Source organism: Salvelinus alpinus, chromosome 33 (assembly GCF_045679555.1).
Source record: "Salvelinus alpinus chromosome 33, SLU_Salpinus.1, whole genome shotgun sequence".
NCBI classification, from domain to species: Eukaryota; Metazoa; Chordata; class Actinopteri; order Salmoniformes; family Salmonidae; genus Salvelinus; species Salvelinus alpinus.
This window is the reverse complement of record NC_092118.1, coordinates 6485694-6502961: the sequence shown is the minus strand read 5'-3', so window position 1 is coordinate 6502961 and position 17268 is coordinate 6485694. Positions and strand designations below refer to the sequence as shown.

At 42.2% G+C, this 17268-nt stretch overlaps 2 protein-coding genes and 1 non-coding gene across 11 annotated transcripts in view; 1 reads left to right on the top strand and 2 right to left on the bottom strand.

The window, feature by feature from the left end:
* Positions 1 to 1387: 1387 nt before the first annotated feature.
* On the bottom strand, positions 1388 to 11377 carry LOC139562903 (putative nuclease HARBI1). Of its 2 annotated transcripts, none has more exons than XM_071381043.1 (3): positions 11060 to 11377; positions 2731 to 3415; positions 1388 to 2603 (listed from the first exon to the last, which is right to left on the bottom strand). In XM_071381043.1, the coding sequence occupies exons 1-3, from the start codon at positions 11117 to 11119 to the stop codon at positions 2227 to 2229; spliced, it is 1122 nt and encodes a 373-aa protein (XP_071237144.1). In that variant the 5' UTR covers positions 11120 to 11377; the 3' UTR covers positions 1388 to 2226. The 2 variants fall into 2 exon arrangements, with proteins under 2 accessions (XP_071237144.1, XP_071237146.1); XM_071381045.1 differs by lacking the exon at positions 11060 to 11377 and adding an exon at positions 3775 to 3954.
* Positions 4032 to 17268, top strand: part of LOC139562899 (autophagy-related protein 13-like) — a 23029-nt gene continuing 9792 nt past the window's right edge. Inside the window, exons 1-15 of one of the 8 annotated variants that reach the window (XM_071381035.1) lie at positions 4032 to 4158; positions 4571 to 4650; positions 4770 to 4850; positions 4959 to 5078; positions 5841 to 5887; positions 6007 to 6147; positions 6263 to 6303; positions 8015 to 8111; positions 8290 to 8388; positions 8533 to 8623; positions 10596 to 10691; positions 11377 to 11510; positions 11639 to 11759; positions 11906 to 11983; positions 12099 to 12212. In XM_071381035.1, coding sequence (XP_071237136.1) covers positions 4579 to 4650; positions 4770 to 4850; positions 4959 to 5078; positions 5841 to 5887; positions 6007 to 6147; positions 6263 to 6303; positions 8015 to 8111; positions 8290 to 8388; positions 8533 to 8623; positions 10596 to 10691; positions 11377 to 11510; positions 11639 to 11759; positions 11906 to 11983; positions 12099 to 12212 — 1332 coding nt within the window. In that variant the 5' untranslated portion in view covers positions 4032 to 4158; positions 4571 to 4578. Of the gene's footprint in view, positions 4239 to 4570; positions 4651 to 4769; positions 4851 to 4958; positions 5079 to 5840; positions 5888 to 6006; positions 6148 to 6262; positions 6304 to 8014; positions 8112 to 8289; positions 8389 to 8532; positions 8624 to 10595; positions 10704 to 11376; positions 11511 to 11638; positions 11760 to 11905; positions 11984 to 12098; positions 12213 to 17268 lie in introns of all 8 variants that reach the window. The other 7 variants (XM_071381038.1, XM_071381037.1, XM_071381033.1 and 4 more) reach the window with 7 other exon arrangements.
* trnah-gug (transfer RNA histidin (anticodon GUG)) lies at positions 5348 to 5419 on the bottom strand. Its single transcript has one exon. It is a non-coding gene; the product is annotated as a tRNA-His (tRNA).

Sequence of the window (17268 nt, the reverse complement as noted above, 5' to 3'; positions counted from 1 at the left end):
CACCGCCGACCGCACACCCCCCGGCCCTCTCACCCCGGGGCCCAGCCGGGGTCCCTCCTCTTCATCCAGAGCAATTGACTGCTGCCTTCTGCCGCCTCTGATACAGCTTTGATTGCCGAACGCTGGCTCTGGCCCTTAATTCCCAGGTCTCTAAGCAGTCTGGTTGTAGATGTTGCCACAAAACCTCTGCAGCCCACCTCCACTGGTCGGACTTCTGTGTTCCAGCCATGATGCCGTGCTTCGGCAGCTAGATCGGCATAGCGCAGATGTTTTCGCTCATAAGCCTCATCTACTGAGTCCTCCCAGGGTACTGTGAGCTCAATGATGAAGACCTTCTTGAGCGAACGGGACCAGAGCACCATGTCAGGTCTTAGGGTGGTGGTTGCGATCTCCGGAGGAAACACAAGTTGCCGGCCAATGTCAGCTAGCATTTTCCAGTCGCGGGCCAAGCGCAGCTGGTCTCGCTCTAATGGTGTAGAGCCGCTCTTCGGTGGTTTAGCCCCTTCGCGGACAAAGGTCGTCCGTAAGGGGTGTGATGCTGCTGGGGGTGGTAGGGAGTTGGTGGCAGCTCGCTTGTCCTCCAGGGCGGACGCAAGGTTTTTAAGGACTTGGTTGTGACGCCAAGTGTGGCGTCCTTGGGTGAGGCTTGTTTTACACCCTGTGAGAATGTGCCTGAGGTTGGCTGGCATGGAACAGAGGGCACAGTCCGGATCTTCACCATACCATTGGTGAAGATTAACTGGTGTTGGAAGGACGTCATATGTTGCTCTGATGGAAAAGCTAATTAAGTTCAGGAGTAAACATTTGCTTAACAAGCCACATAATAAGCTGCTGGATTCACTCTGTGTGCAATAATAGTGGTTAATATGATTTTTGAATGACTACTTAATCTCTTTACCCCACACATACAATTATCTGTAAGGTCCCTCAGTTGAGCAGTGAATTTCAAACACAGATTCAACCACAAAGACCAGGGAGGTTTTCCAATGCCTCGCAAAGGGCACCTTTTGGTAGATGGGTAAAAATTTCAAAAAGCAGACATTGAATATCCCTTTGAGCATGGTGAAGTTTTTAATTACACTTTGGATGATGTATCAATACACCCAGTCACTCCTGAGTGGTGCAGTGGTCTAAGGCACTGCATCTCAGTGCTAGAGGCATCACTACAGACCCTGGTTTGATTCCAGACTGTATCACAACCGGCCGTTATTGGGAGTCCCATTGGGGCGGCACACAATTGGGGCTCAGTGCGTACTGAGCTCAGTGTTCTTAACTGACTTGCCTAGTTAAATAAAGGTCAAATTTAAAAAAAGATACAGGTGTCCTTCCTATCTCAGTTGCTGGATCGGAAGGAAACCGCTCAGGGATTTCACCGTGAGACCAATGGTGACTTTAAGAGAGTTTAATGGCTGTGATAGGAGAAAACTGAGGATGGATCGAACACATTGTAGTTACTAAGCTAAATGACAGAATAAAAAGAAGGAAGCCTGTACAGACTACAAATCATCCAAAACATGCACTTTTTTTTATCTGATTGAATCAAGCCCTAAGAATGGACACATCTCTCAACATGCTCACAACACGCCAAATACAGTATTTGAGTAGAATTTGACGTGCACCATTTTTTTTCTGTATCCAAATATTTATAATTTGTATCCAATGGCATGTTGTGAGCATGTTGAGATATGTGTCCGCTATTAGGGCTTAAAATTGTTTTATTAACCCCTCCACCACCGCCCCTCTTTGGAGGAGAAATATATTTTTCATTTTTTTACAGCTTTTCTGCAACATATACATACATTTTACATATACATACAAATCCAACACATCACTGAGTACCACCCTATTTTCAAGCATGGTGGTGGCTGCATCATGTTATGGGTATGCTTGTCATCAGAAAGGACTACAGAGTTTTGTAGGATACACATTTAATTATCAATAAATTTGCAAACATTTCTAAAAACATGTTTTCACTTTGCCATTAGGGGGTATTGTGTGTAGATGGGTGAGAAAAATAATCAATTTAATCCAACAACAAAATGTGGAATTAGTCAAGGGGTATGAATACCTTCTGAAGCGACTGTACATCTACACCTACTAAAACCTATATTAGTCACAAAATCATCTTTCTTTCTGCTTATACAGAATCTGTTGTCAACCACTTCTCTATTGCAGGCAGTGTCTCTGTGAAACAGTGTTTTCCCTGTTGATTCTGAGCATGCAGACCTAGCTGAAGTGACTAAGAATGAGCTCCTGGCGGATTCGGACTGCCTCCGAGTCCACAGTTTCTGGCTTTCGACTGCCGTCGTCTGACTGGTCTGGTATATCAGTCCTCTCAAACGTCCAGGCATCCAAGCCTGATTGCAATGACACGTTGTGCAAGACGCAGCAGGCCAGAATGATGTGAGAGCACTTCTCAGGTGAGTACTGAAGGTAGCCTTTGGACCCATCCAGGCAACGGAAACGGGTTTGAATGGCCCTGAACGTGCGGTCCACAATCTCATGAGTGGCAGTGTGAGCCAGGTTGTATCGAAAGTCAGCTGAAGTTTCTGGGTACTGGACAGGTGTCATCAGCCATTTCTTTAAAGGATAGTGGCAGTCTCCTACAAGAAAAGGCATGGCTAGGTTAGACATTATGAAAGAGGGAAGCTTGAAGAGCAAGACAATAATAAAAAATATATATATTTTCAACAATGAAAGTTTAAAATGGAGGATTATCAGCTATATTACCTAATAACCAGCCTTCGTGATTTTCCTGCTCTTCCAATTCCTTGTACACTGAAGACTGTTTAAATATGCAATTATCCTGTAAACTGCCAGGCCAGTTAGTCTCTGCACTGAGCAAAAGTCCCCTGGCATCACACACAAGTTGACAGTTTATTGAATGGAAGCCTTTCTTATTGACATATGAAGAATCATCTGCATTGGGTGCCTTAATGGCTATATGGGCACAGTCTACAACCCCCATGACGTTAGGTATTCCCGCAACCCTGAAAAACTCCTCTTTGGACTGCTGTTTTGTGGCTTCATCTCTCATGAATCCTATGCACTTTGGAGCTTTCTCAACCAGTGCCTTGGTTACATTTGTCACACAGCGACTCATGGAAGCCTGGCTAATGCCAATGGCATCTCCCATCCTCGTCTGGAAGGATCCTGAGGTATAGAATCCTAAAGCAGCAAGAATCTGAACTTCTGGGCTTATTGCTCGAGACCGTTGCGTACGTCGTGATAAAGTGTCACGCAGTAGCTCCACCAGGTAATAGATGAAATCTCGAGGGAATCCAAATGTTGTTAATAGGAACTCATCTGAAACAGTCTCTATATCAAACCTGTCGAGAGTTTTATGTCCACGGCCATGGAGCAGCAGGTCACAATCCAGAATGGCTATTTGTATAGCCATTTCGTTATGTATATTCTGTAGGGAGAAAAAAGAGAAAGGCATTGTTGAATGCATCAAAACAGAGCGTTGTGTTTTCAGCATGGTCTGTTTCTTTCAATATTATGTTCTGGTCTGATATGCTTAATCTCTAACCAAATGTCCAGTTAGATAAATCAGAGATAGTCTCTACTAGATATAAAGATGATCGGTGTTCTATACAATTTGTTGTATAGCTAGCTAGCATTCAGGCTTGCGGCTAGCCTAGCAATTTCCTTATCAGACATTTATTTGGTAACAGTGAACCAGAGTCACCCGAGATGGTGCTAACTTAGAAGAATACGAACTATAAATATCATTCATTAGTAACAAAAAAAACACGTCGAAATTGAACCTACCGGCGTTTGTTGTTATTGTCGTTGTGACTCTTCTGCGCAAAGTACACTGCGCATGTCACTTTTCTGATATCTAGCAAAAATATGTGAGACGCAGTTTCGATTTTAAAACAAACAAATGAACGTAATTATTGTTTACAAAACAACGTGTACTGTGTTTTATTGATATTAAAACACTGAAATGTCGATAGATGGGATTTTGCACATTTTATAGACCACAGTGTTGGAGATGAAAGTGCTTCTCAAAATACAACTATTTCGATACACGTCATACCCCCAAAGAAAATAAACAAGAAATGGGCCAGGTGGTCAAGGCTGGTGTCCAAATAACATAATGCGACGGTGTAACTTAGCCAATATAAGAATATATAACATTTAGACATATAGGTAACCAGAACTACGTTTTTCAGTACGCTATCAGCGCAACATTGAAATACATGTTGTGCATTTCTGATGTGATGAGCTAAGTACGTGCATGCTAGCTAGCTATGTTGCTAAACTCGGTAGTTAACCATGCTATCGTATTAATTATCTAGATAGCTACCACCAATCTTGAATATTTTCTTGTCATTGACAGCCAATGTTTTAGTCAAATATTACCTAGCTAGAGTCGACGTTAGCTAGCTGTTTTTTGTCTACACACACAAGCTTAATATGGACACACTGGAGTTCTTAGCTAATAGAATGGGGCTAGACAAAATCTAGCATTGTTTTCACTGACACGCCATTGATATAGCCTGCCAACAGTTAGATTAATGTGGCTGTCCTTGCTCACCAGAATGTGTTTTTACATTACAAGGGCATTCCATGATGGACAGTGATCTAAGTCCTCAGGATAAAAAAGACTTGGACAAGTTCATAAAGTTTTTCGCTTTGAAGGTAATGTCTTTAATTATACGCAATATTGCCACAATTAGATTATCAAGCACTTTCTATAGTATTCCTGAGTTGATTAATTCACTGAGGTTGATCATTTCATAATTTCTCTATGTCATCAGACAGTACAGGTGATAGTCCAAGCTCGACTTGGGGAAAAAGTATGCACACGCTCCTTGTCTTCACCTACTGGCTCTGATTGGGTAAGTCACAATTCATTCTTGCCTCTCAACTCATTAATTTACTGGTGACATTTTTTTCCTGAAAGAGTTGTAGATTCAAGTCTCATTAAACTAAATTATTTTCACCAGTTCAACCTGGCAATCAAAGATATCCCAGAAGTTACACATGAGTCAAAGAAAGCTCTGGCCGGGCAGCTTCCTGGCATCGGACGGTCCATGTGTGTTGAGATCTCCCTCAAAACCTCAGAGGTAAGATAGCACAGACTGGTGTCACAGACAGTTATAGATGTAACGGATGTGAAATGGCTAGCTAGTTAGCGGGTACGCGCTACTAGCGTTTCAATCAGTTACGTCACTTGCTCTGAAACCTAGAAGTAGTGTTGCACCTTGCTCTGCAAGGGCCGCGGCCTTTGTGGAGCGATGGTTCGTGGGTGTCAGTTGTTGATGTGTGCAGAGGGTCCCTGGTTCGCGCCCGTGTCGGGGCGAGGGGACGGTTTAAAGTTATACTGTTACATTGGTGCCGTGACCCGGATTCGAACCGGGGTTGCTGCGGCCACAACGCAGAGTACTAACCACTATACGATCACGGCCGTAAAGTTATACTGAAGCATTGATGCTGTTGACCCGGATCACTGGTTGCTGCGGAAAAGGAGGAGGTTGAAAGGGGGGTGAGTGTAACGGATGTGAAATGGCTAGCTAGTTAGCGGGTACGCGCTAGTAGCGTTTCAATCAGTTACGTCACTTGCTCTGAAACCTAGAAGTAGTGTTGCACCTTGCTCTGCAAGAGCCGCGGCTTTTGTGGAGCGATGGGTAACGATGCTTCGTGGGTGACTGTTGTTGATGTGTGCAGAGGGTCCCTGGTTCGCGCCCGTGTCGGGGCGAGGGGACGTACTAAAGTTATACTGTTACATAGAGACCAGTGGTCTGGATCATTGGGCATTTGTTTGTCAATAAGTCCAAGTGACTGTAAAGGTTAGAAAAACATCAACATGTTTTTCTCATATTTTCCAGGGAGACTCGATGGAATTGGAGACATGGTGTCTCGAAATGAACGAGAAGTAAGTAATGAGAATAAGTTTAGCATTTTCTTCTTTTTGTGCCCCAGGTTTTGTAGTTGCTTTTTACATTTCATGGACCGTAACACTCATTGTAAAATGTATGCTAATTTTTTTTGCAGGTGTGACAAAGATATTAAGGTGTCCTACACTGTCTATAACCGCATGTCATTACTGCTCAAGTCACTACTGGCTATCACAAGGGTAACCCCAGCCTACAAACTCTCACGAAAGCAAGGGCATGACTATGTCATACTGTACAGGTTTGTTTGTTTTATGGTATACAGATATGTGTTAACATTATTTTGACCAGTATTGCTAATGATGATGTATATCGTGTTAGTAAACAATCTGACTAATAGATACATTCTTTTGCAGGATATATTTTGGAGAGGTTCAACTTACAGGATTGGGAGAAGGTAACCATGCCCGTTATATTATTTACAGTGCGTTCGGAAAGTATCCAGACCCCTTGACTTTTTCCACATTTTGTTATGTTACAGCCTTATTCTAAAATGGATTACATTTTCAGACCCCCCCCCTCCCTCATCAATCTACACACAATACCCCATAATATCAAAGCAAAAATTAATTTTTATAATATTTTGCAAATGTATTTTTTTTTTAATGGAAAAATCACATTTACATAAGTATTCAAACCATTTACTCAGTACTTTGTTGAAGCACCTTTGGCAACGATTACAACCTTGAGTCTTCTTGGGTATGACGCTACAAGCTTGGCACACCTATATTTGGGGAGTTTCTCCCATTCTTCTCTGCAGATCCTCTCAAGCTCTGTCAGGTTGGATTGGGAGCGTCGCTGCACAGCTATTTTCAGGTCTCCAGAGATATTAGATCGGGTTCAAGTCCGGGCTCTGGCTTGGCCACTCAAGGAAATTCAGAGACTTGTTCCGAAGCCACTCCTACCTTGTCTTGCCTGTGTGCTTATGGTCGTTATCCTGTTGGAAGGTGAACCTTCTCCCCAGTCTGAGGTCCTGTATGCTCTGGAGGAGGTTTTCATCAAGGATCTCTCTGTACTTTGTTCTGTTTATCATTCCCTCGATCCTGACTAGTCTCCCAGTCCCTGCCGCTGAAAAACATCCCACAGCATGATGCTGCCACCACCATGCTTCACCGTAGGCATTCAGGCCAAATAGTTCAATCTTGGTTTCATCAGACCATAGACTCTTGTTTCTCATGGTCTGAGAGTCCTTTAGGTGCCTTTTGGTAACTCCAAGCGGGCTGTCATGTGCCATTTACTGAGGAGTGACTTCTGCCTGGCCACTCTACCATAAAGGCCTGATTTGTGGAGTGCTGCAGAGATGGTTGTCCTTCTGGCAGGTTCTCCCATTTTCACAGAGGAACTCTGGAGCTCTGTCAGAGTAACCATCGGGTTCTTGGTCACCTCGCCGACGAAAGCCTTTTTCCCCCGATTGCTCTGTTTGGCCTGGCAGCCAGCTCTAGGACGAGTCTTGGTGGTTCCAAACTTCTTTCATTTAAGAATGATGGAGGCCACTGTGTTCTTGGCGACCTCCAATGTAGCAGAAATTCTTTGGTACCCTTCCACAGATATTTTTGTACCCTTCCCTTGACACAATCCTGTCTCGGCGCTCTATGGACAGTTCCTTCGACCTCATCGCTTGATTTTTGCTCTGACATACACTGTCAACTGTGGGCCCTTAAATAGACAGGTGTGTGCCTTTCCAAATCATGTCCAATCAATTGAATTTACCACCGGTGGACTCCAATCAAGTTGTCAAAACATCTCAAGGATGATCAATGGAAACAGGATGCACCTGAGTTCAATTTCATGTCTCATAGCATAGGGTCTGAATACTTACCTAAATATGGTATTTCTGTTATTTATTATTTCATAAATTTGCAAAGATTTCTAAAAACCTGTTTTCGCATTGTCATTATGGGGTATTGTGTGTAGATTGATGTGGGGAAAACAATTATTTAATCCATTTTGGAATAAGGCTGTAACATAAGAAAATGTGGAAAAAGTCAAAGGCTCTGAATACTTTCCGAATGCACTGTATACATTTTGTCGGTTGTGTGGGTCTTTGGAAGTGTTGTATAGGGCTGTGAAGATTCTGATATTTGTTGTTTCTGAATGCTGTTTTTCAGGGTTCCAGACAGTGCGTGTAGGAGTTGTGGGAACTCCTATTGGAACCATCACCTTATCTTGTGCTTACAGGACAAACCTGGCCTTCATGTCCACCAGGTACAGAAACAGAAGCTGTTCTTGTTCACAGCACTGCATGTGCTCACTCAGCGGTCTCAAATGCACTGCCTGTAAAATCTGCCACTATATGTTTTCCCATTTTCTTCCACTATCCTCCTTATTCTCCACTGGTTTTACCTATACACTTATTCCTAATTCTATATTCATATTCTCACAGGCAGTTTGAGAGGACGGCTCCGATTATGGGCATAATCATTGACCACTTCGTTGAGCGCCCCTTTGGCAACATGGGACACATGCATCCATGTAACTACAGGTGGGTTAGCACTCACCCAAACACCTATACTGACCCAATACAGATTTGTGCATGCCTATTATTTATGATAATCTTTAGTGAAGTTCTAAAATAAAGGATTGTGTAATGATCTGATCATGTTTGTTTGCCTTCCCTATACTCCAGAGCACCCGGGGAAGATGAAGGAGCATACAATGGGGTGGAGGATTCTCAGGAAGTGTGCACCACGTCCTTCTCCACTTCTCCACCCTCACAAGTACGTATGTCACTGCTTAGCAAAGACTTCACTACCAAAAGGGTCAGGTGTTTTCTTAAACTATTTTGTCTTGCGCCGCGTTCAAATAGATTTGCATATTCAAACATTTGACATATATTGATGACCATACATCCAACTGTTGTGTAGTTGTGTATCTGGTGGCTTGTTTGTGTATCTGGTGGTTTGCTATTCTCATACCCAAAGCTCATGTCACAATTCTGGCAGTGGGATAGCAGACATTTTGTGTTGGAGACATTACCAAGCCCCCGTACCAAATGTGTCCTTTCCATTTTTCTGTATAAGTGCTTTCATTTCTTAGCCCCTTTCTCTCCCTCTTTCTGTGCTGTCTGTGTAGTGCGTGTTCACTGTAAGTAAGGCACATTTAAAAAAATAAAATAAAAAAAAAATAATAAAAAATGTAATAAAAAACCTGCAGTGATGGACACTCTGAAATTCCCCATGATGGGCCTGGCCTTCTCACACCAAGTGAGTCTTGTGTGTGGGCATGTATCTCACTCACTCACAATGCCTGAGGTGTTCCAGGACTATTTGGCCTGTCTTCTGATACCTCTTTAAAAGTAATAGAAGTATAGAACTCTTAAAAGCAAATAAATGAAGCAATCAAATGGGACATCTCTTTATCCCTTACATTAGGGTGTCCAATCAAAAACACATCTTTTGACCAATGGGTAAAATAATATGTTTATTGTGTAGATACTCCTCTAATAAAACCAATGGTCCTGACCTCATCTCTCTATAATAATCAGTTCAAAAGTTATTGAAGGTGTTAACCCTTGTAGAATGGACTAAATCAATGGAGGCCAGAAAAAAAAAAAAGTGGTAAAAAATCAGGACAACTGCATCGAGTCAGCTATGCTGGATTCTGTGCGAGAAATAAGGCTACTGTGGATACCTGACAGGCTCACTTTCCCATTGAACTCATCTTTCTTCAAATCCGCAGGACATAAAACAATATAGATGTAAGATGGATATCGATTTTGAGACATGACATGTAGAATTTTAGGGTACTCTTTTCATATTCATTTGAAATTCCTGTTATTTTTTGAAGATTTCTCACAAAAACAAGCGTATCTCTGTGAAATGTCAACGGGGCACTGAGCGTTTTTCCAAGCTTTTTTATTTTATTTTCCCAAAGACTTTTACATTTAATTCAGCTCGTGTCGTGCTAATTGTGCTTTTTGCGACCCACGGAAAACAACTTTGAAAGACAAGGACCACAAAATGTAAAATGCTGAAAAGTTGTTACGAGAAACCTGCCACCGCTAGGTTAACAGAGCTCTGTGCGTATTATCGTATGTATAATGTTAAGAAATCCAACTTTTTCTATGTAATGTTAACGATATGTTAGAGAGAGTCCACTGAACGATTCAGTACATGAATAATCATATTTGTCTTGGTAAAAGGTATTTTATAACCTACGGAAGTGCTTATGTAATTATCTACGTTATCTACTGACTGCCCTAGGATTCCTAACCTCAAACCTTTCCACATGGTCCCATTGGTTTGCTGACAAGGATTCCTTAACAAGTAGTTAGTCATCACTTAAATATGTTTAATAGATTATCACGTTCATTGTCAGGGTAAGTCAAATCTGGCTGGAAGAGCTGTGCTTAAAACGTTTACCCTATCCTCTCTAATGCTATAGTTTCTACCTCCTGCTGCCTGCCTCCCATCACCCCATTACTCCTCTGTGGATTAATTCATGTTTTAGCTCGCTCTCTTTTCCTTCTTTATTTTGCACTTTCTCGCTGTCTCTCTCTCACTCACTCACTCACTCACTCACTCACTCTCTCTGTCTCTCTCTTTCTCGTTGTCTCTTTCTCTCTCACTCACTCACTCTCTCTGTCTCTCTCTTTCTCGTTGTCTCTTTCTCTCACTCACTCTCTCTGTCTCTGTCGCTCTCTTTCTTGCTCTCTCTCTTTCTCGCCCTTTCTCCCTTTCTCTCTCTCAGCTCTACTGCTCTCGTCTTTCTTATCAGTCTCCTGTGCTTGTTGGAGCTGCTGACTTCTGCCACCCCTCCACCTTAAACGCTGCCAACCCACACCAGGTAACCACCCAGGTATTGAGCTAGTCAAATCACATTTTATTTGTCACATGATTTGTAAACAATAGTTGTATATTAACAGTGAAGTACTTACTTACCGGCCCTTCCCAACAATGCATTGAGAGAAAAAAAATAGCGAAATTATAGAAAAGTATTAATAAATACACAATGAGTAACGATGACTTGGTTATATACACGTTGTACCAGTGCAGGGGTACGATGTAAATATGTGCATACTGTATAACTAGGAATAAAGTGACTAGGAAACAGGATCAATAGCAAACAGTAGCAGCAGCGTATATGATGAGTTAAAGTTAGTGCAAAAAGGGTCAGTGCTGATAGTCCAGGTACCTATTTAACTAACTACTTACCAGTCTCATGGCTTGGGGTAGAAGCGGTTCAGGGTCCTGTTGGTTCCAGACTTGTTGCATCGGTACAGTCTATGACTTGGTTGGCTCGAGTCTTTGACCATTTGTAGGGCCTTCCTCTGACACCGCCTGGTATAGAGGTCATGGATGACGCCTTGCGGTCGGATGCCAAGCACTTTGCCATACCAGGCGGTGACGCAGCCAGTCAAGATGCTCTAAATGAATAGATTTGAGGGCCAACAAGGGAAACTAAGCTTTGCATAGGTGTTTCAACATGACTTTGCCAGTGCCAACTATGGCCTTTCACACGTCCTATGTAGATGGGAGTTCCAGGGAAGGAGGGGGGCGTACCCCAGAAGGTGCCTGTGCAGCCTTGTCACGGAGCCCAGGCAGAGCATCGACGAGTGTCCTCATGCCCCCCTTCTGATCATGTTCCCGCCACGCCCTCCAGCAGGTAAGCCCCAGTCTGCCATGACCCCCGTGTGACAAAGCGAAGCACCCTGTGGAACTGAGGATCACCTTAGGTGACACTTGCTTGGGAGACACCTGTTTGTTACAGCTTTGCCATGTGATCTTTCAAAGTGGTGAGGACGCAGAGACCTCGTCGAGGAGCGTTGAGGTGAAGAGTGGCTCTCCCTGTGGTGTACTGGAGACCACCTTCACCAGGAAAGTGGGTGCCTTTGTCAACAAGCCAGGCACACAGGTAGCGACAGCCTTTTTATGTCCTTGTTTAAGTACAAAGCTTAGATATTTATTCCTGGAAGTACCCATTCTTACGAGTAAAGGACATATTACCAGTGAGTGTTATACCCTTGTAATTACTGCAGTATTAACCTATGTCCATTGCAGGTAACCACAGCAAGCCTGGACTTACCATTTGCAGCGTTTGCTCCCAGAGCTTATGACCTCGAGGAAAATGACCCTATGGTAAATCAATTATTCACATGAATAATTGTCAGCCTTAAATAACTATTTTCTGGGTTATGGTTAGGAGTCATTTTAGTGCAGGCGTGGTAATGATATTACTTCTCCTTTATCCAAGGTTCAGCCGCCGGGGTCCTCAGCCACGTCCTCTCCCCTGCAGGGCAGTTTGCACTCCCAAGGCTCTGGTGAGAGTGGAGGCCCGGCACAGGACGACTTTGTTATGGTGGACTTTGTAAGTACCCTGCCTTCGGTAACACAGATTGCTCTATTTGTTTTCCAGGGGAAAACAGACACTACATTTTAGCCAAGGATAGATAGTAACTCAATCAATCTAACCCCATTTCTATGTCGTATCAAATGCTGCTACGAACAAATGTCTGTTTATGTCTGTCAATTGTGGATGTTATCTGCAGAGGAAGAAAACGTGAATTTTCTTCTTATAGAAATGAGCATTACTTACATCACTTAGCAGTGGTAATTTAATGCGCTTGCATACTAGGTTCGATTTGCTCCTAGCAGAACTCAGCTAGACGAAGTGAATGTCTGTGCCTCGCGTACTCCCTTTAAAGACCTTGGCTTGAAAAATTATTTTAAAAAGCAGGAATAGTACTGTTTGTCCCTCTTTAGATGCCGTAGAAGTATACACTTCCTCAAAATAGTCTGAAATTAATCTAAGATAACTCAAGAAATCTGTAATAAATGTAGAAGTTTTCAGTCGTAGTCGCGCAATTTTACAACTAACAGATGTTTGGTGCAGTATTTCTCAACTGAAACAATTTGCATGAAAACGAGTCCTCTCTCGTTGAATGACATCAAACACTTCATTGAAGGTAACGTAAGGGTAATGGCGGACTGAAGGGATTTATGTAGAGCACCTCAAGATAAAACATAATATTCGAAATATCTGCTAAATTTGACTAAAATATTAGCACTACATAATCTGGTGAGTGATAACCTTCAATCTGGACAATAACACAAAACAAATCCTAAAACTAGAGACATTTATCGACAAATATTACGAAAACAGGCAACAACCAAACATGACGGAGAGTAAGACAGGGGAACCGATTACAAAACGAAAACGTGACTCTTCTACAGACACTGATGATTTAATATTCTCACCACCGGGAATGGTAAAGGTCGAAACCGATCTGTTAAAATCAATAAATGACAAACTGGGTATTCTTGAACTAGTTAGTAAGGATATAAAAGAGTTGAAGGCAAGCCTAGAGATGAGTGATGAAAAAGCTGCGACATTGGAGAAGGAAACACACAAGCTAAAAGGGACAGTCAATAAGATTGAAACCGAAATGAATGGAATTAAAAAGGAGAACACCGTTCTGAAAGAAGCCTTACTGGACATACAAACTAGATCCATGAGAGAGAATTTGGTACTTACAGGTATCCAAGAAAAAGAAGGAGAAGTTCCTGAATCTGTAGTTAGAGAGTTCCTCCTTACAGCGCTTCAGATTCCGCGCGAGGTTGTCGACAAAATCCAACTTGAACGTGTTCACCGCTTCGGACAGAGAGGGCAGAGGTACGAACGCCCAATTGTTGCCAAATTTGCTTAATTTAAAGATAAAATAATGGTTAAAAGCCTGGGTAAAAGACTTGCTGGGACCAAAATTGGCATGAATGATCAGTTTCCGAAGGAAATTGCAGAACGGCGCAAAGTTCTGTATCCAATTTTCAAAGAAAATAGATTAAAAGCGAAACGAGTAGCTCTCGTCGTTGATAAACTATATATTGAAAACCAGTTGTTCAGAGACACAAAGACTACTCCATGGTTATTTTAAAATTTACAAAGTTCTCATAGACGAGGAAAATAAACACAATTCAAGCCCGGTTACTGATTGTAACAATACAACAAAAATATATAGCTTTTCTATAAATCTTCACATATAACTAATTGAACACACAAGCACTATTTTACATAGTGAAGATAAAAACTAAGTAAACAGAAGGCACAGTATGTGTGGATGGTATGGTTTGTGGTTTGTGTTTATTTTTTATTTTATTTGTTATGTTTGGAAAGTTGAGTGAGTGAGTAATGAAATGGTTGCATATCCCAGAGCCAATGTATTGCTGTGAGCCGGGTATGAGAGGGATTTCAAGGTTGTTCAGATGATGGATATACTTTTATAATGAATTATACGTCTTATTTATTTATTGTCCTATCATGGAGAACTACATTTATTTTAAATTTTAAATTAATTATATCTAATTATTTATTATCCTATTTTAATGGTACGGTCCATGGCCCTATACCCTTGACACCCACCTGAATGACCCAGATACTAAGGAGAAGTCCCTAACTGTCTTATGTGCTCGCTGTAAGCGGTCTGTATGCAGCTAAAATGAGGTCAGAGACCAAGAGCAGCACTGCCCCCTCAAGATTCTGAGCCTGCTTGGCAGGGTTGGTCCTGCAAAGCCAAAGCCCCCTAAAGGGAGAGCATAATATACAAGGAAATTCTCAAAGCTGCTAATGAGAACCTTGACGACCTTGTACCTAGCCGGTGGGGATTCCGGTGGGGTGCCCCCACCCAGGCAGTGGCAGTGCTGGCAACACTAGCTGCAGTAACCTATGGGGAGTGGGTCACACTCGGACATTCAGAGAGGGGGTATATTATTGTGGCCCTGGCGGCACAAAATCAAAGTCGGACTGCATGGAGATGCGTGGGGACATGGTCATGACGGGTGGCCGTATTGTGGGTGTTTCAGGAATAAGGTGTACATTTGACCACCATTATCTAGGATGTGACAATGGTAAATAAATCTCTCAATTTTTGCTCATTATTTTGCGCGGTCTTGCAGGCCTTCTCATGCAGCTGCAACTGCAGTAACATTTGTAAATCATGACCCATCTTGAGTTGGGCTCTGGGATGGTGCAATTGTTGAGAAAGTGAGCTTATGGTTGTGTGGGGGTAAGGGCTGAGTGTGTGTGTGTGTGTGTGAGTGTATGTGTGTATCCCACGACTGTTGCGAAGGAAGAAGTAAAAGATGTTAGGGACAATAGAGGATGATCCACAGCTATAAATAATACAAAAAGAGGTGAGGGCAATGGAAATGCATATGGCAACTGATCTACTACAATCCGGTAAATGGCACTGTATGCTCTTTTCAAAGGATGGATCCCAGTCGGTTCAGGGCTATGGGATACAGGGGGTAGAGGGTGCTCTGCCGGGCATTGGGATGACAACCCAACTCGGGTTGAGGAGGGCTTTTAGCGCGTGGAATAGTAGGGACCAATTGGAGGTTTACTTAGTAGAAATGCAAATATCATGGTACAACTATATAGACACTCAATCATTATGTTACTTTTTAATAGTACGTTTACAAAAATATATTCTGATTAAAAGAATGAAAGGTGTGTCTCATTATGGTAAGTGGTGAAATAAGTATAGCCAGTTACAATTGTAATGGCTTAGCAGATAATAAGAAAAGACGATCAGTATTTACCTGGCTAAAAGAGAAGGATTATAATATCTATTGTTTACAGGAAACCCATTCAACAGTTTTAGATGAAGTTTTGTGGAAAAAGAACTGGGGGGGCAAAATATATTTCTCCCATGGGCAAAGAAATTCAAAAGGGGTGATGGTCTTAATTAACAATAATTTTGATCCAAATGTGCAAATTGTCCAAACAGATCCTCAAGGTAGATGGATTATTTTAAATATGTTATTGGACAATAAACAAATATGGCTTGTCAACCTATACGGTCCGAATAATGATGATCCAAGCTTCTTTGAAAATATATATAAGAATTTATCAACTCTACAAGCAACACTAGACTCTATTATTATAGTGGGAGATTTTAATACGGTCTTAAATACCTCTATAGACCGGAAAGGAAATCACACTACAAACTATCACCCTCAGGCACTTAAGGAAATCATGAATGTCATGGATATATTGGAATTAGTGGATATATGGAGACTTAAATACCCTGATTTAGTGAGATATACATGGCGGAGGCTGAATCAAGCTAGTCGTCTTGACTACTTTCTTATACCATTCTCTCTGGCACCAAAAGTTAAAAAAGTGTTGATAGGGGATAGAATGCGGTCGGATCATCACATAATTGGCATATATATTTCTCTTACAGAATTTCCACGTGGGCGAGGATATTGGAAATTTAATCAAAGTCTACTAGATGATAAATTGTTTAGAACTAGGACAGAAGACTTTATAACTGACTTTTTCAGACATAACATAGGTACAGCAGATCCCCTTATTGTATGGGACACTTTTAAGTGTGCCTTTAGAGGCCATGCAATTCAGTACTCATCTTTAAAACAAAAGCAATTTAGATCAAAAGAGTCCATATTAACAAAGGAAATTGAAGGACTAACAGTACAGTTAGATAGCAATAAAAACGGTACCACAGAGGCACAGAATAAGTTAGAGGAAAAACAAAAAGAAATGGAGGAACTTATTCAAGAAAGATCCAGTGTAATATATTATAAAAATAAAGCGAACTGGATGGAATATGGGGAAAAATGCACCAAATTCTTTTTCAATCTTCAATATAGAAATGCTACCAAAAAAAATGTATTAAAACTAGTTACAAATGATGGAGTCACGCATGATTCACCAAAATATATTTTGAAAGAGGAAGTAAAGTACTTTAAGAATATGTTTTCGGGGCCTCCCGGGTGGCGCAGTGGTCTAGAGCACTGCATCGCAGTGCTATGCTGCGCCACCAGAGTCTGGGTTCGCGCCCAGGCTCTGTCGCAGCCGGCCGCGACCGGGAGGTCCGTGGGGCGACGCACAATTGGCTTAGCGTCGTCCGGGCTAGGGAGGGTTTGGCCGGTAGGGATATCCTTGTCTCATCGCGCTCCAGCGACTCCTGTGGCGGGCCGGGCGCAGTGCGCGCTAACCGAGGGGGGCGGGTGCACGGTGTTTCCTCCGACACATTGGTGCGGCTGGCTTCCGGGTTGGAGGCGCGCTGTGTTAAGAAGCAGTGCGGCTTGGTTGGGTTGTGCTTCGGAGGACGCATGACTTTCGACCTTCGTCTCTCCCGAGCCCGTACGGGAGTTGTAGCGATGAGACAAGATAGTAATTACTAGCGATTGGATACCACGAAAATTGGGGAGAAAAGGGGATAAAATTAAAAAAAAGAAAAAAAAGAAAAAAAAAGAAAAAAAAAAGAATATGTTTTCGTTTCAGGCTCCTCCATCTCCACTAACTGAAACTAATTGTATGGATTTTTTTCCTATTAATAATGTAAAATTAACATCTGTACAGAAAGACTCATGTGAAGGCCAAATTACAGAGGAGGAACTGC